The 25,342-nt window shown below is 37.6% G+C and overlaps 1 protein-coding gene across 13 annotated transcripts in view; it reads left to right on the top strand.

The window, feature by feature from the left end:
* DOCK3 (dedicator of cytokinesis 3) overlaps positions 1-25,342 on the top strand; it is a 561,979-nt gene that overhangs the window by 175,435 nt on the left and 361,202 nt on the right. For all 13 annotated transcript variants that reach the window (XM_027038830.2, XM_027038823.2, XM_027038822.2 and 10 more), the window contains one exon: positions 19,287-19,383. In XM_027038830.2, the coding sequence (XP_026894631.1) occupies positions 19,287-19,383 (97 nt within the window). The remainder of the gene's footprint in view (positions 1-19,286; positions 19,384-25,342) is intronic.

Here is a 25,342-nt window from a genome sequence, read left to right as displayed (position 1 = left end):
AAATAACCCAGTGAAGAAATGGGCAGGAAACATGAATAGACACTTCTCTAAAGAAGACATCCGGATGGCCAACAGGCACATGAAAAGATGCTCAACGTCGCTCCTCATTAGGGAAATACAAATCAAAACCACACTCAGATATCCCCTCACGCCAGTCAGAGTGGCCAAAATGAACAAATCAGGAGACTATAGATACTGGAGAGGATGTGGAGAAACGGGAACCCTCTTGCACTGTTGGTGGGAATGCAAACTGGTGCAGCCACTCTGGAAAACAGTGTGGAGGTTCCTCAAAAAATTAAAAATAGACCTACCCTATGACCCAGCGATAGCACTGCCAGGAATTTACCCAAGGGACACAGGAGTACTGATGCATAGGGGCACTTGTACCCCAATGTTTATAGCAGCATTCTCAACAATAGCCAAATTACGGAAAGAGCCTAAATGCCCATCAACTGATGAATGGATAAAGAAATTGTGGTTTATATACACAATGGAGTACTACGTGGCAATGAGAAAGAATGAAATATGGCCCTTTGTAGCAACGTGGATGGCACTGGAGAGTGTGATGCTAAGGGAAATAAGCCATACAGAGAAAGACAGATACCATATGTTTTCACTCTTATGTGGATCCTGAGAAACTTAACAGGAACCCATGGGGGAGGGGAAGGAAAAAAAAGAGGTTAGAGTGGAAGAGAGCCAAAGCATAAGAGACTCTTAAAAACTGAGAACAAACTGAGGGCTGATGGGGGGGTGGGAAGGAGGGGTGGTGCGTGATGGGTATTGAAGAGGGCATCTTTTGGGATGAGCACTGGGTGTTGAGTGGAAACCAATTTGACAATAAATTTCATATATTTAAAAAAAACCAAGAGAGTGGCAGAATAGTAGAGGTTGGGTTGTGTGCATCCAATAGATTTAATAGATTAGATATAATATATGCAAAAAAGCATTTGATTAAATCAGTATTCATTTAACTACATGTTTTTAGGACAGTAGGAAAAGGCCTCTGGAAATAACATTGAAATTTTATTTTATTTATTATTAAAAAAATTTTTAAATATGAAATTTATTGTCACATTGGTTTCCATACAACACCCAGTGCTCATCCCAACAGGTGCCCTCCTCAATGCCCACCACCCACTTTCCCCTCCCTCCCACCCAACACTGAAGTTTTAGAGACGACATTAAGGATGTATCACCAATTCTACTCTAAAACTGCTGTATCTTAGTATACACTCTCCATAGTCTTAATATTTTTAGTACACTATTTCATTTTATTTTCCTATATTATGTTTAGCATCTTGCTTGTCTGTATACATATGAGATTTGTCTGTGATTTTCTTTTCTTGAAATATCCTTGACTACTTTTGGTGTAAAGAGTAGTTTATAGAATGAATCTGGTAACCTTCACACTAGTTCTAGACTTTGAAAAAGTTAATGTAGAGAGTAATCTTTATTTTTTATTTTTTTTTTCAATATATGAAGCTTATTGTCAAATTGGTTTCCATACAACACCCAGTGCTCATCCCAAAAGGTGCCCTCCTCAATACCCATCACCCACCCTCCCCTCCCTCCCACCCCCCATCAACCCTCAGTTTGTTCTCAGTTTTTAAGAGTCTCTTATGCTTTGGCTCTCTTCCACTCTAACCTCTTTTTTTTCCTTCCCCTCCCCCATGGGTTCCTGTTAAGTTTCTCAGGATCCACATAAGAGTGAAAACATATGGTATCTGTCTTTCTCTGTATGGCTTATTTCCCTTAGCATCACACTCTCCAGTGCCATCCACGTTGCTACAAAGGGCCATATTTCATTCTTTCTCATTGCCACGTAGTACTCCATTGTGTATATAAACCACAATTTCTTTATCCATTCATCAGTTGATGGGCATTTAGGCTCTTTCCGTAATTTGGCTATTGTTGAGAATGCTGCTATAAACATTGGGGTCCAAGTGCCCCTATGCATCAGTACTCCTGTGTCCCTTGGGTAAATTCCTGGCAGTGCTATCGCTGGGTCATAGGGTAGGTCTATTTTTAATTTTTTGAGGAACCTCCACACTGTTTTCCAGAGTGGCTGCACCAGTTTGCATTCCCACCAACAGTGCAAGAGGGTTCCCGTTTCTCCACATCCTCTCCAGTATCTATAGTCTCCTGATTTGTTCATTTTGGCCACTCTGACTGGCGTGAGGGGATATCTGAGTGTGGTTTTGATTTGTATTTCCCTAATGAGGAGCGACGTTGAGCATCTTTTCATGTGCCTGTTGGCCATCCGGATGTCTTCTTTAGAGGAGTGTCTATTCATGTTTCCTGCCCATTTCTTCACTGGGTTATTTGTTTTTCGGGTGTGGAGTTTGGTGAGCTCTTTATAGATTTTGGATACCAGTCCTTTGTCCGATATGTCATTTGCAAATATCTTTTCCCATTCCGTTGGTTGCCTTTTAGAGAGTAATCTTTAAAGATTTGATAAAACTTGATTGTAAAAATGTCTGGACTTGGAGAGTAGTAAGCAAGACAATGCAATAGGAGTTTTCTACCATCATCTCCTCACAGAACCAACTATGAATGAGATTACCTTTGTGGAATCTGGATGTAGGACTTACATAATGGACATCATGTTCAAGATGCCATTCTTAACGTTTTACACTGTTTTCCATTCCTGCATTGCTGGGATTCCACTTAAGAAATGTTAGCACACTATTGAAGCCAGAAATCTGAGAATAGATGCATTGAAGAGAGTAGTAAGAACAGTTTCACTTTACCTATGTCATCCCTCCCCAAAGGTGTTACAGCTCAATGACAAGAGAGATTCACTTGGTCTGAACTTTTTCCACTGGGGGAAAGTGAGAGCATAGTGAGTGAGTACTTGGCTTTCCAGCCATGTAGGATGCTGCCCCAGAGGCCCACTTTTTTCTCACCATACTGAAGTAATCTGCACAGCAAAGTGGTTGAGAGAGGCTGGGGGCAGGTAAGAGATATGGGGACTTACAGCAACCAGGGCTCAGAAATCATCAAAGGGTCACAGATCTGACTGACTAACCACTTTGCAGACTCCCACCAAGAAGCCTGCCCCTGAGCTAGTGGAAACATCTTCCTACAGATTCCTCCAACTGGTCCATGGACCCCTCAAATGTTCTTGATGCCTTACCCACTCTTCCTGTCACTGTATCACCTGTGCCCATGGATAGTGTGTTTGCAAGCCTTTGCATATGGCTCACAATTCTGCAGAAATACAGATAATCTTTGTAGGATCAGGAGAAGACAAACAACTTGAGCATTTCAGGGTTTTGCCCAGGGATCACCTGGCCTGACTTTGTGAGATCAAGAGAAGGCATCTTTAGGAATTCTCACTAAATCAGGAGTAAGAGATGTGGAGCAGGAGCATACATAGAAAAGGTCTGAGAGAACTTCATAATTTATTCTTGCACTGACTAGTAAAGGCATTTGTCTCCTGAAGTCCTTCAGCAAAGACTAGAGAAGATAAGTTCTTTGAATAAAAGACAGAAATGCAAAACTTCAAGGAATAAGAAAAATTAAGGAAATATGACACCACTAAAGAAGCACATTAGTTTTCAGTTTACTATCCTGAAAGAAATGGAGATCTATAAATTGCTTGAAAGGTAATTTAACATAATTATTTTCTTTTTTTTCCTTAAAAGAAAAAGAAAAAAAAGAACATAATTATGTTAAAGGAAGCTCAGCAGCTGCTAGAGAGCATAGATGGATAATGAAATTAGGAAAAGAACATATGAACAAAAAAGGAAGTTCTACAAAGAGATAGAACTGAAAAAATAAAAGAACCACATTCTGGAGCTGAAGAATACAGTAAACAAAATGAAAACTGTAATTGATAGTGTCAATAATAGACTTGGTCAAACAGAAGAAAAAAATCTGTGTACCCAACAATAAGTCACTTGAAAATATCCAGCCAGAAGAGAAAAAAAAAAAAAGAAAAAGAAGGAATGAAAAGGAATGAACACAGTCTACAGGATTTATGGAATCATCCTCTTGAACTAGTAAATGCCTTGTGGTAGTCCCAGAAGGAGAGGAGAGAGAGTTAGGGTAGAAAACTAATTTAGAGTCATGGCTAAAAACTTCCCAAACCTGGGGAGGGATACGGACATCCAGGTCCATGAAGCTCAAAGCTCTCTAAACAGTTCAACCTAAAGAAGACTCTTCAAGACGTGTTATATCAAACTGTTAAAAGTTAAAAACAAAAAGAAAAATTTGAAAGTAGCAACATAAAGAGAATAGTTGCATAGAAGGGAAACCCCATAAAGCTATCAGCAGTTTCACAGCAGAAGCCTAACAAGCCAGGAGTAAATGAGATGATGTATTTATAGTTCTGAAAGAAAAAAAAACCTGCCAACCAAGAATACTTTATCTGGCGAAGTTATCTTTCATATAAGAAGGAGAAATAAAGACTTTCCCAGAAAGATAAAAGCTGAGGGAGTTAATCTCCACTAGATACATTTTATAAGCGATGCTGCAGGGTGTTTTTGAAGCTGAAAAGGGTATTAGTTAACATGAAAACATATGAAGGTGTAAAACACATTGGTAAAGGTAAGTATATAGTCAAGTTTAGAATATTTTAATACTGTAATGGTGTGTAAACTACCTTCAACTCTAGTATAAAGGTGAAAAGACAAAGTATTACAAATAACGATAGCCAAAACACTAACATTATTTTTCATAGAACTAGAACAAATAATACGGAAATTTTTATGGAACCCTGAATAGGCCAAAGCAGTCTTAAGAAAGAAGAACAAAGCTGAAGGTATCATAATTCCAGACTTCAAGATATATACTACAAAGCTGTAGAAATCAAAGCAATATGGTACCAGCACAAAAGTAGATACAAATGATCAATGGAACAGAAGAGTCCAGAAATAAACTTACGCTTATATTGTCAGTTAATCTATTCCAAAGAGGCAAGAATATACAATGGGGGAAAAGACAATCTCTTTAATAAGTGATGCTGGGAAAACGACAGCTACATGCAGAAGAATGAAACTAGACCACTTTGTTACCCCATATACAAAAGTAAAATAAAAATGGATTGAAGACCTAAATATGAGACCTGAAACCATGAAACTCCTAGGAGAGAACACAGGCAGTAATTTCTCTGACATCAGCTGTGGCAACATTTTTCTAGCTATATCTCCTAAGGCGAAGGAAAGAAAAGCAAACATAAATTATTGGGACTACATCAATATAAAAAGATTTTGCACAGCAAAGGAAACCATCAACAAAAACAAAAAGGCAACCTACTGAATGGGAGAAGATATTTGCAAATTATATATCTAATAAGGGGTTATTATTCAAAATGTATAAAGAATTGATACAACTCAACACCAAAAAACTAAATAATCTCATTAAAAATTGGCAGAAAAAGATTAATTGACCATATAGTTTGAGTTTTCTATTCTGTTCTATTGATCTGTGTGTCTGTTTTTGTGCTAATAGCAAAGTATTTTGATCACTACAGCTTTGTAATATAACTGGAAGTCTGGAATTGTGCTGCCTCTAGCTTTGCTTTGCTTTGCTTTTTAAAAGTTGCTTTGGCTATTCAGGGTCTTTTGTGGTTCCATACAAATTTTATAATTGTTTGTTCTAGCTCTGTGAAAAATGCTGTTGGTATTTTGATATGGATTACATTAGAAGTGTAGATAGCTTTGGGCAGTGTAGACATTTTAACAATATTTGTTCTTTCAGTCCATGAGCATGGAGTGTCTTTCCATTTCTTTGTGCCCTCTTCAGTTTCTTTCAATAATGTTTTATAGTTTTCAGAGTACAGGCATTTCACCTCTTTGGTTAGGTTTATTCCTAGGTATCTTATGGTTTTTGGTGCAATTGTAAATGGGATCAATTCCTTAATTTCTCTTTCTGCTGTTTCATTATTTGTGTATAGAAATGCAATAAATTTCTGTACGTTGATTTTGTATCCTACAACTTTACTGAACTTGTGTATCAGTTCTAGCAGTGTTTCGGTAGAATCTTTCAGGTTTTCTATATATAGTATGATGTCATCTGCAAATAGTGAAAATTTTACTTCTTCCTTATTGATTTCATTCCCATTATTTCTTTTGGTTGTTTGCTGTGGCTACGGCTTTTCAGTACTATGTTGAATAAAAGTGGTGAGAGTGGACATCTTTGTCTCTTATTCCTGACCTTAGGAGAAAAGCTTTCCATTTTTCCCTGTTGGGGATGATGTTAGCTGTGGTTTTTCATATAAGGCTTTTATTATGTTGAGGTGTGTTCCCTCTAAATCTGCTTTGTTGAGGGTTTTTATCATGAATGGATGTTGTTCTTTCTTAAATGCTTTTCTGCATCTATTGAAAGGATCATACAGTTTTTATCCTTTTCTTCGGATATTTTAAAACCTTGGCTACAATTTATGATTATATCCCTCCTTTTACACTATTATTGTTTTGGTCTTTTTTTAAAATTTATTTTCACATGATTAGACCTTTCTTAAGTGTGTTTTGATTTAGCAAAGAATTTACATCGCCAATCCTCCCTATTAGCTCTCATTGTTTTCTATTTCATGAATATGTTTTAAATTTTTATAAGTAATATTTTCTAATTTCTAATTTTTTGGACCTCTGGTTTTTATAAAACTTAAACAGGGGCACCTCTGTGGCTCAGTTGGCTGTGTCCAACTTTGGATCAGGTTGTGATCTCACAGTTCATGAGTTCGAGGCCTACATTCAGCTCTGTGGTTACAGCTTGGAGCCTGGAGCCTGTTTTGAATTGTGTGTCTCCCTTTCTCTCTGCCCCTTCCCTGCTCACGCTCTGTCTCTCTCTCTCTCTCTCAAAAATAAATAAACATTTAAAAAAGTAAATATAAAAAAATTATACAATTTTTAAAACTTTGTCAGTCTGGACACTCTGTGAATTATATTTAGTCTTTTCTAATTCTAGAATTGAAGAGTATGGAATTCCCTCTTTGTAATACTTTAGTTATATTATACAAGGTATTATAGTTAGTATGTGTTTCCAAATTGATAATCTCTAGAATATTCTCCTTTAGCTTCATAAAGTTTATATTTTGCTCTTCTGTAATTTGTGGACTGTAGTATAAGTTAAATCTCATCACCACACCCTTTAAAAATGGTGAGAAAGGAACAAGGAAGATAAGAATGAAGTAAAATTTATAAATATATATGATAGAGCAAGGAACAATACATAGTAGATGATATAGACATGTTTCTCTACCTAGTTGCAGGTATTAATTTTCATTAATGAACTCCTTTTTTTACTACCCATTTTATGATGTTTTTTCTTTAGCACCTCAGCTATGGTATTTGAGCCTTTGGTGATTCAGTATGATAAGGGATGATACAGTTTTTTCGTTAACATTTACCACAGAGTATGACAATATTAGGATATTCCTTGTGGATCCCTTTGGTTCCATCTGTGTGTTTCCCCACTTCTGTTATATAGCAGTAAACCTGTTTCTTCTTAAGGACTGGCAAAAATTAAACACAACAGCCAATACCAAAACCACCTCTTTTTTCCCACTTGTGTGCCCAGTGGCAGGAAGAATTTAAAACTGAAACAGCCTCATGGTAATCTCACATTCAGTGTAATTGAATCATGTTCTCATCTGGTATATTCCTATTTCACTTGGATTCTATATCAGTGGAGTAAAAAATCCTCAAGAGATTGGAACCTAAAATTTTACAAGTGAGTCATTATGTTTGAGAGTGAGAAGTGTCCCTTCCATTAGTACTTCTTTCTTGACCCATGTTCTGTCTTTGGGAAAAACATAGCTATATTGGTTCCTGGTTCAGAGCATTTATCACATCATGTGGATAGTGCCCAAGTCTTTAAAAAGATAGCATGATGAATTATTTTAGAGTCCTCTCTGTTGTTCTGTACAGTCCAGTGTTCTGGGTGATGAAGTAATTAGTAATGTCAGTTAATCCTGTGGGCACCAGGCTATTATTTTACTTCTTTTGGTTTCAAGTGAGGTCCTTGCACATATTTCAGTTTTACCCACATTAACATGATGGCAAATAAAATATTGAGTAGTCTACTGAAGGTCATGTTTCCAGAGATAAAGGAGGCAGAGGAAGTAAGTCCAAATCCCATCCCTTTTATGGTGAATGGAGTCCAGTGTAGTACACTTGCCAAATTGTGTTGGCTAATCCACTTGGAGGATGATACTATATCAGAGTCTCAGCATTACCCACTGCTACTAGCCAGTTCTCATTCAACACTTGTACCAGATCAGCCTTGATGATCAGGGAAAGTCCATGGAGTTAAGCTTATTAATAGCTGTAATGCCTTTTACCACATTCATTGTGGGATATCTGGGGAAGGAAACAGACTGAATTAATGGAACACTTGGAGGAGTGTTGGAAAATTGGCTTCCTTTGCAAGATAACTCTTTAAGTCTTAAGGAAGTCTTTAAGGAAGGCAAGGACACCCTCATGAGTAGAGAAGGAGGGCCTTTTTCTACTGCAAAGGGAAGTATATTAAGGGTGGAACTTGGACTCTTTTAAGTGTCCCATGTCATACTTTTATTTCTACCATGCTTTCTAATCAGTAGCCTGCCTTTTATCTTTGTATTTATGGGAAGACATAAATTCAACTGACCTTGTAATTCAGCAAACACCAGGATCAAAACTAGAGTTTGGTTTTTGGTTTTGAGCCCTGAAAGTGAAAGAGAAGATTAATCTAAGTGAACTCTTACGCAGAAGATCAATAAAGTGAGCATTCAGCTTTTTGTAGCCCTGGTTTTCTGACCACAGATGATCCTTCCAATTAGATATTACAGAGTATATTAAATTGTCTCATCTATCCATTCTACATTTGCTAGATTTATTTAACTCTTAGTTTATTTAAAAAAATTTTTAATAATTTTATTCAATTATTTTTATTTTTTATATTTTAGTTAATATAGAGTGCAGTATTGGTTTCAGAAGTAGAATTCAGTGATTTCTGAATACAACACCCAGTGAGCATACAACACCCAGTGCTCATTACAACAAGTGCCTTAATACCCATCACCCATTTAGCCCATCTCCCATCCACCTCCCTCCATCAGCCCTCAGTTTGTTCTCTGTTGTTAAGAGTCTCTTGTGGTTTGTTTCCCTTTCTTCTCCCTACCCCTTCCCATGTTCATCTGTTTTGTTTCTCAACATTCCACATATGAGTGAAATCATACGATATTTGTCTTTCTCTGACTTATTTTGCTTAGTCTAATAATTCTAGTTCCATCCATATTGTTGCAAATGGCAGGCTTTCATTTTTTTGATGGATGAGTAGTATTCCATAACACACACACACACACACACACACACACACACCCAGCCACACACACACACCACATCTTCTTTATCCATTCATCAGTTGATGGACATTTGCACTCTCTTCATTGTTTGACTTTTGTTAGTACTGCTATAAACATTGGGGTGCACATACCCCTTAGAATCTGTATTCTTTTTTTAAAAGACTTTTAATGTTTATTTTTGAGAGACAGAGAGCGATCAGGGGAGAGGCAGAGAGAGAGACACACACAGACTCTGAAGCAGGCTCCAGGCTTTGAGCTTGTCAGCACAGAGCCTGACGTGGGGCTCATGGATCATGACCTCATGAATCATGAGATCATGACCTGAGCCGAAGTTGGATGCTTAACCAACTGAGCCACTCAGGCACCCCATCAAATCTGTATTCTTTTACCATTTGGGTAAATTCCTAATAGTGAAATTGCTGGATTATAGAGAGTTCTATTTTTAGTTTTTTGAGGAACCTCCATACTGTTTCCAGAGTGGCTGTACCAGTTTGCATTCCTACCAACAGTGCAAGAGAGTTTCCCTTTCTCCACAACCTTGCCAACACCTGTCTCCTGTGTTGTTAATTTTAGCCATTCTGACAGGTGTGAGGTGGTATCTCATTGTGGTTTTGATTTGTATTTCCCTGATGATGAGTGATGTTAATCATCTTTTTATGTGCCTGTTAGGCATCTGGATGTCTTCTTTGGAAAAATGTCTATTCATGTCTTCTGCCCATTTCTTAATGGGATTGTTTGTTTTCTGGGTGTTGAGCTTCGTAAATTCTTTATAGATTTTGGATAGAGTTAAAGGGAGAATCAGTAGGTCAGCAGTACCAAGAAACTTTCTTACTTTTGATTATGTAGTCCAAATTACCCTTTTATACTTGTCTTTTTTTTTTCTTTGACCTCATTGTTGGTCTATTTTTTTTTAATTTTTTTTAACGTTTATTTATTTTTGAGACAGAGAGAGACAGAGCATGAACGGGGGAGGGGCAGAGAGAGAGGGAGACACAGAATCGGAAGCAGGCTCCAGGCTCTGAGCCATCAGCCCAGAGCCCGACACGGGGCTCGAACTCACGGACCGCGAGATCGTGACCTGAGCTGAAGTCGGACGCTTAACCGACTGAGCCACCCAGGCGCTCCTCATTGTTGGTCTATTTAACAAACTGCTTTCTTGTTTTTTTTTTTTAAGTTTTAATTATTTATTTATTTATAGAGGGCACAGTGAGTGAAGGGCAGAGAGAGAGAGAGAGAGAGAAGAGAAGAGAGAGAGGGAATCCCAGGAGGGGCAGAGAGAGAGAGAGAGAGAGAAGTGAGGCTTACCTGAATTGGGCTCATGTTTACCTGAAATGGGACTCAAGCTCACCCGATGTGGGGATCGAGCTCATCTGATGTGGGTCTTGAATTCATGAACCATGAGATCATGACCTGTGCAGAAGTCAGATGCTTAACAACTGAGCCACCCAGGCACCCTTAACAAACTGTTTTGAAAGTCAACCTCAGACTTACTGTGCTTGTAGCTGTATGGATTTCTATTGCATGTGTTCTAGGAACCTTGGCATTACCATCACCACAGCTGATTGGGGATTTGGGGGCTTGAAATCAATAGGTGAGAGAGGGAATAGGAAGGGAATCAATAATGGTGCGCATGTAAGAAATACTGGAAGAATTATTGACAGCTGCCAAAGAACAATAATTTGAGCATCTCAAGGACTCTGGGGTAGACTTCTGCATTGTGCAGTATTAGACAACTTAGAGAAGAACACGCTTATGTCCTAACTTATCACAGCATGACATGAAATCAAAAGTATAGACTTTCTCTGATTATGCTTTCTTGCTCATCTTACTTCATTGCCTTCTAACTGCTCTCCCCCCTTTTATCCATGCTCTCCTACAGTTTATTCTCAACATAGCTGCCAGAGTTATGTGAAAAAAATCATTTTATACTTGTGTTTAAAATCTTCCAATGGCAGGGTGCCTGGGTGGCTCATGAACATCCAACTCTTGATTTCAGCTCAGGTCATGATCTCATGGTTCATGGGATCGAGACCCGTGTCAGGCTTCGCGCTGACAGCATGTGTCTTGCTTGGGATTCTTTCTCCTTCTCTCTGTGCCCTCCCCACTTCCCACCCCCCACTGCTTGTTCACCCCTGCTCACTCACTCGCTCGCTCTCTCTCAAAATAAACTTAAAAAGAAATAAAATCTTCCAATGACTTTTATTTCATTCAGAGTAAAAACCAAGTTCTTATAAAGGCTTACAAAGATATATGACCTGGCTTTGCTCCTTCTACTCTCCCTATTTCTGAGTCTACTTCAGGTACAGTGACTTCCTTGCTTTTATTCAAACATATCAGGGATGCTCCTGCCTTAAGGTTTTTGTTCATGCTGTTTCCTATGCTTGGAGTACTGACCCTGGCTAAAACTCTGTTACTTCATTCAGGCCTTTTCTCAAATCTCAGTGAGACACATCCTGACTACCATATTTAATTCTGCCTCCTCATTCCCCTCACCAACTTAAAACTGAATGCTCCCACAGGACTGCTGCCTCTTTAAACTGTCACTGGGGGTGCCTGGGTGGCTCAGTTGGTTGAGCGTCCGACTTTGGCTCAGGTCATGATCTCACAGTTCATGGGTTTGAGCCCCACATCAGGCTGTGTGCTGACCTCTTGCTCAGAGCCTGGATCCTGCTTCAGATTCTGTGTCTCCTTCTCTTTCTGCCCCTCCCCTGCTCACGCTTTGTCTCACTCTGTTTCTCAAAAATAAATAAATGTAAACTGACTGTTGCTGCCACCAAATAGATTTCTTTCTACTCTCTTCTTCTTTGGGTAATTGGTTTTCCTTTCTAAGTCTGTGGTAGGTTGAGCTCAGGTTATGAGCCTGTACTATAATAATAGAAAGGCTGAGAAATCAAGTGTCTATTATCTTCTGGTTGTATAGTGGAAGGCAACTCTGTCTCTACATTTGGGGTTTAATCACAGTTTTTCTGCAACACTGCCGTTCTTTTCTGCTGGGAATCCTGTTATGAGTAGGTTGGAATTCTTTCACTTATCTCTCATGTCTCTTGAGTACTCGTTCATACTTTGGGTTACTTTTTTGCTTTGACCTACATTCTAGAGTGATTTCTTCACTACTCCCTTGCTACTAATTTTCTTTTGAATTCTGTCCAGCATGTATCCTTTCTGTTGAGATTTTTCCCCCCTACTGCTAATGTTTTTTGACATTTAAAAAATTGTGATAAAATATTCATAACATACAATTTAGCATTTTAACTAGTTTTAAGAGTGCAATCCAGTGGCATTAAGCATATTCACAATGTTGTGCAACCTTCTTGAGTATTCAACTCTAGAATTTTTCATCATCCCAAACAGAGACTCTGTATTTCTTAAACAGGTAACTCCCATTCCCACTTCCTCCAGCCCCTGGAAACCTCTCTTCTTTCTATCTCTATGAATTCTCCTATTCTAGATTCCTCATATAAATGGAATCACACAATATTTGTCCTTTTGTGCCTGGCTTATTTTACTTAGCATAGTGTTTTTGAAGCTCATGCATGTTATAGCATGTATCAAAATTTCATTTATTTTAAATGTTGAATAATGTTCCCTTATATATATGTATTGCATTTTATTATTCTATTCAACCATCAGTGGACATTTTCTTCATATACTTTTCATTTGTAAAATTCCTAGTTGGTTCTTTTGCACATTCATTAGCTCTTGTTTTATTTGTTTTTGCTTGTGTTGCTTCTTTTTCTTTTTTAAATGGAAGTTAACTAATTTCTCTAAACATTATAAAAATTTTTTTTTATTATTACATTTATTTATTTTTGAGAGAGTGAGACAGAGTGCAGGTGGGAATGGGCAGAGAGAGAAGGAGACACAGAATCTAAAGCAGGCTCCAGGCTCTGAGCTGCCATCACAGAACCTGACACAGGGCTCGAGCCCACGAACCATGAGATCATGACTTGAGCCGAAGTCAGACACTCAGACGACTGAGTCACCTAGGTATCCCTCTCTAAACATTATAAACATATAAAAATGTTTATCAGACTTTTATAAAAATCTGAGGAGATTTTTAATATTATTTTTAAACCTTGACCATTATATTTTTCATATGTTTTAGAATTTTGGTTTTTAGAAGTGAGAGATTTTGTTTTTCCCTTCCTTCTCTCCCTCTGAGCACATCTGTATAGTGCTTATGCAGTTACCTCTGCTTGCTCCCAAGGCCCAATGTAGACCCAAGTTCTACAATAACATTTTAAATCTCTTTCCCCATGGTTATATTTGGGCTATGGCAGATCATGACTCTAGGCTGAGGGGAGGAGGGAACTGCTTTAGGCCCAATCTATTTAGTTCTAGAACCTTTAAAAGCCATAGTTCCAAGTGAGGTTCAGTAGCAGTTTTTTCTGCGTGGCCTATGCAATAGTATGTTTGTAATAATACTCTATCTGAATTTTAGGAATTTTTAGGATATTGATTTTGTGTTTATAATCTAAGAAAAATGAATCTGTTTTAGTTTAAAAGGCGAAAGATTTATACGATTTGAAGAGAAACCAGAGTATGAATCTGTTTTAGTTTAAACTTGATTAGTATAAATTGAAGTGAGTCCAAAGCCTTAGAAATTTCAAATAGGAATGTAAATTTCCCATAGATGTCCCTGGTTAAAATAGCTGAGGATGTAATATATGAAACTTTCCATTTTATTCCATACATTATTTCTGCATTAATCTTATTAAAACACAACACTCTTTTTTTTTTAATTTTTTAATGTTTATTTATTTTTGACACAGAGAGAGACAGAGCATGAGCAGGGGAGGGGCAGAGAGAGAGGGAGACACAGAATCCAAAGCAGGCTCCAGGCTCTGAGCTGTCAGCACAGAGCCTGATTCAGGGCTCGAACTTACAGAGTGACAGATCGTGATCTGAGCCAAAGTTAGACGCTCAACCAACTGAGCCACCCAGGCACCCCAAACACTCTTTTTAAAACATTTTTAAATTTAAATTCTAGTTAATTAACATACAGTGCAATATTGGTTTCAGGAGTAGAATTCAGTGATTCATCAATTACATATAACACCCAGTGCTCATCATAACAAGTATCCTCCTTAATACCTATCACCCATTTAGCCCATCCCCCACCTCCCTCCCTCTATCAACCCTCAGTGGGTTGTCTATCTTTAAGAGTCTCTCATGGTTTATTTCCCTCCCCCTTTTTTAGAAAATATATTTTTTATTTTTTAGAGAGAGAGTGCAAGTGGGGGAGGAGGGGAGAGAGAGAGAGAGAGAGAGAGAAGAGAGGAGAGAGAGAATCTCAAGCAGGTTCCATGCTCCTTGTGGAGCTCTACATGGGCTCGAGCCCACACCCTGGGATCATGGCCTGACATGAAATCAAGAGTCAGATGCTCTGGATAAAGGGCTAGTATAAAAATCTATAAAGAACTCACCAAACTCCACACCCGAAAAACAAATAATCCAGTGAAGAAATGCGCAGAAGACATGAATAGACACTTTTCCAAAGACATTCAGATGGCCAACAGACACATGAAAAGATGCTCAATGTCACTCCTCATCAGGGAAATACAAATCAAAACCCACTGAGATACCACTTCATGCCGGTTAGAGTTGCTAAAATGAACAAATCCGGAGACTATAGATGCTGGCGAGGATGTGGAGAAACGGGAACCCTCTTGCACTGCTGGTGGGAATGCAAACTGGTGCAGCCACTCTGGAAAACAGTGTGGAGGTTCCTCAAAAAATTAAAAATAGATCTACTCTATGACCCAGCAATAGCGTTGCTAGGAATTTACCCAAGGGATACAGGAGTGCTGATGCATAGGGGCACTTGGACCCAATGTTTATAGCAGCACTTTCAACAATAGCCAAATTATGGAAAGAGCCTAAATGTCCATCAACTGACGAATGGATAAAGAAGATGTGGTTTATATATACAATGGAATACTACTTGGCATGAGAAAGAATGAAATCCTTCCATTTGCAGCAACGTGGATGGAACTGGAGGGTATTATGCTAAGTGAAATAAGTCAGGCAGAGAAAGATAGATACCATATGTTTTCACTCATATGTGGATCTTGAGAAACTTAATAGAAGACCATGGGGGAGGGGAAGGGGAAAAAAAGTTACAGAGAGGGAAAGAGGCAAACCATAAGAGACTCTTAAGGACTGAGAACAAACTGAGGTTGATGGGGGTAGGGGAGAGGGGAAAGTGAGTGATGGGCAGGAAGGAGGGCACTTGTTGGGATGAGCACTGGGTATTGTATGGAAACCAATTTGACAACAAATTATATTTAGAAAAAAAACCAAAAAAATAATAAAATTCTTTACTTGTCAAAAAAAAAAAAAAGTCAGATGCTCAACCAACTGACCCACCCAGGCGCCTCTGTTTCCCTCTCTCTTTTAAAACACAACACTCCTATAACGTCTCCTGTGTCTCTTTCCATAGGGCCAGGTTTAAATCTCTTAGCCTTGCCCTGATAATACCTTCTGTCATTTCAGTTACCTGTGTGTCCCCAGCATGAATCCTCTTTAATATGTTTTGCTCATTGTTTTCTCTGTACCTTTTTTATAGCTTATTACAGCCTACAGGGTCCTCTCTCTACCTCCTTGCTTTTCAAACCCAACCTTCCTTTGGGAACCTCACTTCCTTCATGAAGCTTTATCGTCAGTTTACAGTGAACATTTTCCTTCAGAACTGCACAAAAACTTATAGTTGATGTCACATAGCATCTATTTGTGCTTTATATTTAAATTTTGTTATTAAGATTGTGATCTCCCTGATTGTTTCTATAAATCTCCTGATTATCTCTGTAGCACTCTTAAAAACATAGAATATAAAAATAATTTCAGAAATTAATGTTTATATGCAGTTATCCAGTAATTTGAAGAAGTAAAGGATGTCTTCTCTTTGAATTCAGTTTTTTGTAGTAAGTCATTAAGACTTCTTTTTCAGATCTGTCATTTGTCACTGGCTTACTCTCCTTTATCTGAGAAGTTCAGTATGACTTATTTTTAAGAGTTAAACTAAATTAAACCATTTATTTAAACTGTTGTAGTAGTACCTGAAATAATTGGTAAAGTTGAGTCTTGGAGTCACTGCCTTGGATGCTAGTGACACAAGGAAAAAAAATATATCCCATTTTACTCTTAAGCCTTTGATGAAAGTTTTTATCTATCTATCTATCTATCCATCTAAATTCTAGTTAGTTAACATACTGTTTAGTATTGGTTTCAGGAGTAGAACCCAGTGATTCATCAGTTACCTAGAACACCCAGTGCTCATCCCAACAAGTGCCCTTCTTAATGCTCTTTATCCATTTAGCCCATCCCCAACCCATGCCCCCTCTAGCAACCCTCCAGTTTGCTTTCTGTATTTAAGAGTCTGTATGGTTTGCCTCTCTCTCTGTTTTTATCTTATTTTTCCTTCCCTTCCCCTATGTTCTTTTGTTTCTTAAATTCCATATATGAGTGAAATCATATGATACTTGTCTTTGTCTGGCTTACTTCACTTGGCATAGCACACTCTAGTTCCATCTATGTTGTTGCAAATGGCAAGATTTCAGTCTTTTTGATTGCCGAGTAGTATTCTATTGTACATATATACCACATCTTCTTTATCCATTCATCAGTTGACATTTGGCTTCTTTCCATCATTTGGCTATTGTTGATAGTACTGCTATAAACATTGGGGTGCATGGGCCCCTTTGAATTAGCATTTTCATATCATCTGGATAAATACCTGGTAGTGCAATTGCTGGATCATAGGGTAGCTTTATTTTTAATTTTTTTGTTTGTTTGTTTTGAGAGAGAGTGAGCAAGCGCCTGTGTGTGCACATGCACACTGGAGAGCGGGGGAGGGGCAGAGAGAGAGAGAGAATCAGAGGATCCAAAGTGGACTCAGTGCCAACAGCAGAGAGCCTGATGTGGGGCTTGAGCTCACAAACCATGAGATCATGACCTAGCCGATGTCGGACACTTAACTGACTGAGCCACCCAGGTGTCCCACTATTTTTAATTTTTTGGGGAACCTCCGTACTGTTTTCCAGAGTGGCTACACCAGTTTGCAACCCCACCAATACTGCAAAAGTGTTCCCCTTTCTCCGCTTCCTTGCCAACATCTGTTGTTTCCTGAGTTATTAATTTTTGGAAGTTTTTATTTTAATCAGCTGATAAATTTTATCAATGTGGATAGTTCTCTGGCATCATTCCAAGAAGATTCTTTTTATCTGTTGGACTGAAGCACACAAAATACAACAATAAAGCCATAAAACACCATCAAGTAACATATATTCATTGATACTCAATGTACTGAGTCATCTTTGAACACAGTGGTTTATCACCTATCATACTGTATAAAGACATAATACATAATGATAATAGTTTGTATAATATTTTGCTATTTCCAGGTGGTTGAATATGGTTAATAAATCAGAATTATAGATTCTAATCACCTCAGCATATCAGTATATAAAATTTTTATACCAGAAAATATTTCATTATCCCTCACAATTGGCATAGACATTATAAAAATATTACCAAGTTATGCCCCTACTTTGAACAACCTTTCAGTAACTTTTCAGTCGTTTTACTTGAGTTAAGATCTGGAACATTTAGTATCATCTGAAAAGGCCCTGTCAGAGCTGGCTTCAGCATTACTGGCTTTTTTAAAGTTCTTGTTTATGTGAAATTCTTTCTAATTTTGGTGGCTTCTTGTATACTGTTTCCTCTGCAAGTGACACCATACCTGGTTTTCTCCCTCTCCACACACTTCCTGTCATGACCTTTTTGCATCTTTTGGGCCATTCTACTTCTTCAGAGAAGATTTCACTGATCTTTTCTTTTTAAATCATGTCTCCCAGCTAAAATCTCTCATTGTACACTTTAATTTCCTTCTTAGATTCATCACTGTTCATTTATGTATGTTGTGATTGTCTGTTAATTGCCTATCCAGAACAAGAGCTCTCTGAAGATAGGAACCCTGTCCACTTTTGTTCACTGATAAATCTTTGGCAGTTAGCACAGGGAATGGCACCACAGTCGATGCTGCTTACGAGGTAGGCTGAGGGAAACCCAGTACCTTTCTGACCCTTACCAGGATCAGAATTCCTCTACCAGACCCAGAATTCCTCTACTGACACAGTTTTCTAAGAAAATAGAATACCAGTATAATGAAGGGTTTATAAAATGTTTTAGAAATCAGTGCGTGGGTCCCCTTCCCCTCATTTCCATCAGATCTTTGCATTACTGTTAAGTGTTAAAAGGCACAAATAACTTAAAAAATTAATTTAAGCAAGACTTGGGCAGTATATGGTCTTTCCTTAAAGAAAAAGGCTTAAAAACGGTCTTTAAAAAAATTCTGTTTTAGGGGCTCCTGAGTGGTTCAGTTGGTTAAGTGTCTGACTTCAGCTCAGGTCATGATCTCATGGTTCATGGGTTCCAGCCCTGCTTTGGGCTCTGTGCTGACAGCTCGGAGCCTGGAGTCATCTTTGGATTCTATGTCTCCCTCTGTCTCTGCCCCTCCCTCCTTGCCCTATGTCTCTCTGAAAAATAAACTTTAAAAAATTATTTTAAAAATCTTTTATTTTGTATTTATTTTTTTCTTTTTTGTGTATTTTTATTGAAATTCTAGTTAACATACAGTATAGCTAATACTAGCTTCAGGTGTACAGTATAGTGGCTCAACACTTCAGTACAACACCCTGTACTCATCACAAGTGCCCTCTTTATTTCTTTTTTCTTAAAAAGTTTGTTTTAAAGGCAGTATTTCTAAAAGTAAAATTGAGGACTTATATAGCAAAACCCAGGTATTTTTACATTAATTCAGTCCATTTACATTGTTACATCATATTACTGCAAAAGAGTCTTTAATCAGTTGGATGTACCTCTCCTTTATATTTGCATGAATTTAAAATTTGAATTACACACATTAAAAATGTCAATAGATAGCATTCTGGTATTTTATCAAAGATAATGTGGCTGTTTGTTGTGTGTCTGGTTGTAGGCAGTATGAAACTGTGGTCCCACTTGAAGATTCTATTGTGACTGAGGTTACAGCAACTCTACAAGAATGGTCCAGTCTGTGGAAACAACTCTATGTGGTAAGTAGTTGATAACTAGCTTACTAGATCATTAAAATTCCATTATACCAAGTGAAAAAATTTATCTTACCTATGCCAATTACAAATTTTTAGATTTCTGAATATTTGCAACTTTTCAATGTATGTTCCTAATATTAACTGAGACATAGTACACTGAATGTTGTTCAGTCTGAGGAGAATACATTATTTGTATGCCTGCAGTCCCTCCACCCTATCCCAGTCAATGGAATTTAAGTTCCTTAACACCAGGGATTTTAACTGTCTTACTCACTGCTGTAGCTCCAGAAGCTTTCATAAAATAGGTATTTACTGAATGAATGAACAAACTTAAGAGTTGCATTGTGAGCCTAATGGTGGGTAAAGGCCAAGAAGTTGTATCCACAGTTTCTTACAGCTAGTAAGCTGATAGGATATGTCATATATGACATGCTTTGCTAAGCCCGTAATTAATAGAAAGATTAGTAAAAACCCAGCCCATATCCTCTGGAAACAGGAGAGTGATAGGACACACAAAATCAGGGCTAAACATGAGTGACAAGGTTTGGGTTCGAACAAGATGGAATAAACACATTCTGTATATTCTTCTTAGTAATTACAACAAAAATCCTGGACAAAACCCATAAATCACCTGCCAGAAAACTCTGAAAGTAAAGGAAGAGAAGGTGGAGTGATTAGGGACCTTTGGACTCAAGGATTGAGTGAGTTCCCTGATTGTTGTTTTTTCTTGCCTCCCATATACTTTGGCCTGGGCTCTAGAGAAGCTCACAACCTGGATATACTGTTGGGTGCACACAAAAAGCATCAAAGAAAGCCTTTTTTTTTTTAAGCCAAAGGATGGCACAGCAAGACAGAAACCTTTTAATCTATCCTTTCTGTTCTCCAGACAAACATTGCAATAAAAGCTGCACCCTCATACCCACCCAAATAGGCATTGCAATAGTGGAACTACTCCATCTCATACACACACTCTTACTCCCATGTGCAGTAACACATGTCTCTCTCCAGTGGAGCCTTAGGTGAAACACTGACTTCTACCCCTCCCCACTATAGTAATTAGGCAGTGCCTCTCTTCATTGGAGTCTGTGGGAAGATTCTGACTTTCACTTCACCACCACTTGCAAGGTGGCACTTTTCTACAGCAGAGCCTGTGAGTGGGACTCTGGATTTCACAACTACCCAGTGTTAACATAGTGATGCCCTTATTTTGCAGAGTTCTGTGGGCAAAACTATGACTTCCTTCTATGCTCTAAAGTAAGGAAGCAGCCTCCATCCACAGAGGAGCCTGTGGTTGGAGCTCTTGATTTCCATTTCCCTTATAAGGATAAGTGGGTCCCTTCCCAGCTGAGCCTATAGGCAAAACTGACTTTAACCTCCCCATTACGAGATAGTGCTCCGCTGTAGTACACCATGTGAACAGTCCTCTATTTTTCATCCTTGTCCTGCTGAAATGAGGCAGTGCTTCTCCCCACCCAAATCCATGCAGAGTGTAAGTGAAGTAGAGTTCTGCTATCTAGGTAACACACAAATGGGGAAAACCAGAAGAGCACTGGAAAGACTTCATATACGAAATTGACATATGAATCACAGACCACAAAAGTGAGCCTAGAATTGCATTCTGAATCTAAGCAGATTGACCACCTACTAAAATAGAAGTTTTAATTTTTTTTCAACGTTTTTTATTTATTTTTGGGACAGAGAGAGACAGAACATGAACGAGGGAGGGGCAGAGAGAGAGGGAGACACAGAATCGGAAACAGGCTCCAGGCTCTGAGCCATCAGCCCAGAGCCTGACGCGGGGCTCGAACTCACGGACCGCGAGATCGTGACCTGGCTGAAGTCGGACACTTAACCGACTGCGCCACCCAGGCGCCCCTAAAATAGAAGTTTTAAACAGGAATCTGAATGTCATAGTACAATACTTAAAATGTCCAGTATACAGACTAAATTTATTTGTCATGTAAAATATCAGGAAAACTTTAAGAAGAAAAGATAATCAACAGATGCCAACTTTGAAATTACAAAGACATTGGAATCATCAACAGGGGTTTTAAAACTGCTTTTGTAAAATTGCTCCAGCAAGCAATTAGAGACACTCTTGTTTTTTTTTAATTTGCATCTTTATTTACTTACATTATTTTATTTATTATATAATTTATTGTCAATTTAGCTAACATACAGTGTATACAATGTGCTCATGGCTTTGGGAGTAGATTCCCATGATTCACCATTTACATACAACATCCAGTGCTCATCCCAGCAAGTGCCCTCCTCAATGCCCATCACCTGTTTTACCTGCCTCCCCACCCCCTTCCACCCTCAGGTTGTTCTCTGTATTTAAAAGTCTGGGTGGCCCAGTTGGTTAAGCGTCTGACTTCGGCTCAGGTCATGATCTTGTGGTACATGAATTTGAGCCCCATTCGGGCTCTGTGCTGACAGCTCAGAGCCTGGAGCCTGCTTCAGATTCTGTATCTCTCTCTCTCTCTGCCCCTCCCCTGCTCATGCTTTGTTTCTCTCCCTCTCTCATAAATAAAAACATACACAAAAATTTTTAAAAATAAAAATAAAGGTCTCTTATAGTTTGCCTCCCTCTCTGTTTGTAACTTTTTTTCTTTCCCTTCCCCCATGGTCTTCTATTAAATTTCTCAAATTCCACATATGAGTGAAAACATGATATCTTTCTCTGACTGACTTATTTCACTTAGCATAATACCCTCCAGTTCTGTCCACGTTGTTGCAAATGGCAAGATTTCATTATTTTTCATTGCTGAGTAGTATTCCATTTGTGTGTGTGTGTGTGTGTGTGTGTGTGTGTGTGTGTGTGTATACATACACTGTATACACTATATATATATATATATGCACACATATGTATATGCACACACAGTATATATAGACACACTATATATATACACACACTATATACACACTATACACACACACACACACACACACACACACACACATCCTTTTTTTTTTTTTTTACACCACTTCTTCTTTATCCATTCATCATTTGATGGGCAGTGGGCATTTGGTCTCTTTCCATAATTTGGCTATTGTTGATAATGCTGCTATTAACATTAGGGTACATGTACCCCTATGAATCATCACTCCTGTATCCTTTGGGTAAATTCCTAATAGTGCTATTGCTGGGTCATAGAGTAATTGTATTTTTAATTTTTTGAGGAACCTCCACACTGTTTTCCAGAGTTGCTGCACCAGTTTGCATTCCCACCAGCAGTGCAAAAGGGTTCCCCTTTTTCCACACCCTCACCAACACCTGTTATTTCCTGAGTTGCTAATTTTAGCCACTCTGACTGGTGTGAGGTGGTATCTCAATGTAGTTTTGATTTGTATTTCCCTGATGATGAGCGATGTTGAGCATCTTTTCATGTGTCTGTTAGCCATTGGGATGAAGAGACACTCTTGAAACAAATGAAAACACTCTTGAAACTGCAGCAAGGAAATAGAAAACTTAAAGAATCAAATGAAAATTTTAGAACTGAAAAATAGACTAACAAAAATTTAAAAATTACTAGATAAACTCAATAGCAGAATGGAAAGAACAGAGGAAGGAATTAGTGAGCTTAATGATGGATCAAAAGAAATTATGCAGTCTGAATAATGGAGAGAAACTAAATGGAAAAGTAAACTTAGCTTCAGAGACCTGTGGGACAATAACAAAAGATATAACATTTAAGTCATCAGAGGACTAGACAGAAAGGACAGAATGTGGAGTTAAAAAAAAATTGAAGAAATAATGGCTTAAGTCTTCCCAAATTTGGCAAAAGATGTAAGCCAAGAAGTCGAGTAAACTCTAAACAGGATAAACCTAAAGAAATCCATGCACAATCACATTGTAGTTAAATTTCTGAAAATTAAGGCAAAAGAAGAAAATCTTTGTATATATATATATATATATATATTTAAAAAATTTTTTATGTATTTTAAAATTCCAATATAATTACTATACAGTGTTAGATTAGTTTCAGGTGTGCAATTTTGTGATTCAACAATTCTGTACATTATTCAGTACTCATCATGATAAGTGTACTCTTAATCCCTCCCCTTCACCTATTTGACCCATCCCCCCACCCGCCAAAGAAAAAGTTTTAAAAGGGAAACAACACATTACCATTAGGGAAATGACAATTTGAATGACAGCAAATTTGTCGTCAGAAACTATGGAAGACACAAGGGAGTGGCCCAACATTTTTCAAGTACTGAAAGAAAAAAACCCTGATGTTACCCCAGATTTGTGTATCCAGGAAAAATATATTTCAGGAATAAAGGAGAAATAAACACATTTTTAGATGAAGGAACCCTAAGAAAATTTGTTGCCGTTGGATTGGTTCTAAAATAGTAGCTATAATGGATGTTTATCAGATACAAAGTAAGAGATAATGCAAGGACACTTGGAATATAGGAATGAAGAAATCAATAGAAGGGGTAAATTCTGTTAGGTTTTTAAAGTAGTCTTTGAGGAGACAAAGCAGAAATTATAACACTGATACGGATTTCAGTGTATGTAGAGGTTTATATTTAAGAAAGTTGTATCTAAAATGGTGAGGGAAAGGGACATAAACTGTGGTATCTGCATTCTATTTCAAGTAGTAAGATGTTGATACTAGTAGATTATAATACATTATGCATATATGTTATAATCTCTAGAGCAATCATTAAAACTGTTACACAAAGCAATATAATAAAAATGCTATCAATAAACCAAAATGGAATACTAAAATGCTCAAATAACCTATACGAAATTAAGAAAGGGAAAACAGAGGAAGGTGAAACAGAGGGAACAAAAAAATAAATACTAAAATGGTGGATTTAAATCCTAATATATGAATAATAAAAAGATGAAAATTGGCAGAGTTGATAAAAAAGACTTAACTGTGTGCTGTAAGAAACTCCATATATAATGACATAGGAGGTGAAAAGTTAGAAAAATACATACCATTCAAACAATAAAAAAAAGCTTGAATGGCTACAGTAAAAAATATTATATTAATTATGAATTATTTCTTCCTTAAAAATAAAAATAAATAAAATGAATTATATTACTATTAATTAAAGTTGATATCAGAATAAAGAAAAGGGATATCACAGAGTGGTAAAAAGATCAATTTACCAAGAAGATGTAACAATCTTAAATATGCATGCACCAAAAAACAGCTGCAAAATAAATGAAATAAAACCTGAAAGGACTGAATAGAGAAAATGGAGAAATCATTTATTATATTTGGAGATTTATGACCCTTTCCCCTAGTAATCGATATAACCACTTGACAAAAGTCCCCAAGGATAGTGAAGAACTGAACAATGCCATCAACCATTGGGATCTAATTGAAAGTTTTAGACTGTTCCATCCGATAAAATTGGAATACAGATTGTTTTCAAGCACATGTGGAACATTCACCAAGATTGACAATATCTTGGGTCATAGAACAACTCAACAAATGTTCAGTAATTCATGTCATACAAAGGATAATCTGACATTAATGGAAACAAAATAGAAATCAGGACCAGACAACAGGAAAATATTGAAGCACTTAGAAATTAACACACTGTTAAATAATCCATGGATCAAAGAGGAAGTCTCAAGAAATAAAAAATATGTTTAAATGAATATAAATGAAAATATAATGTATTATCTGGAAAACAGTGTGGAGGTTCCTCAAAAAATTAAAAATAGAACTACCCTATGACCCAGCAATAGCACTAATAGGAGTTTACCCCAGAGATACAGGAGTGCTGATGCATAGGGTTACGTTACCCCAGTGTTTATAGCAGCGCTTTCAACAATAGCCAAATAATGGAAAGAGCCTAAATGTCCATCAACTGACGAATGGATAAAGAAGATGTGGTGTATATATACAATGGAATACTACTTGGCAATGAGAAAGAATGAACTCCTACCATTTGCAGCAACGTGGATGGAAGTGGAAGGTATTATGCT

This window comes from Acinonyx jubatus, chromosome A2 (assembly GCF_027475565.1).
Source record: "Acinonyx jubatus isolate Ajub_Pintada_27869175 chromosome A2, VMU_Ajub_asm_v1.0, whole genome shotgun sequence".
Taxonomy (NCBI): Eukaryota; Metazoa; Chordata; class Mammalia; order Carnivora; family Felidae; genus Acinonyx; species Acinonyx jubatus.
The sequence above is the reverse complement of the archived record's forward strand: the minus strand, read 5'-3'. Positions and strand labels throughout refer to the sequence as shown.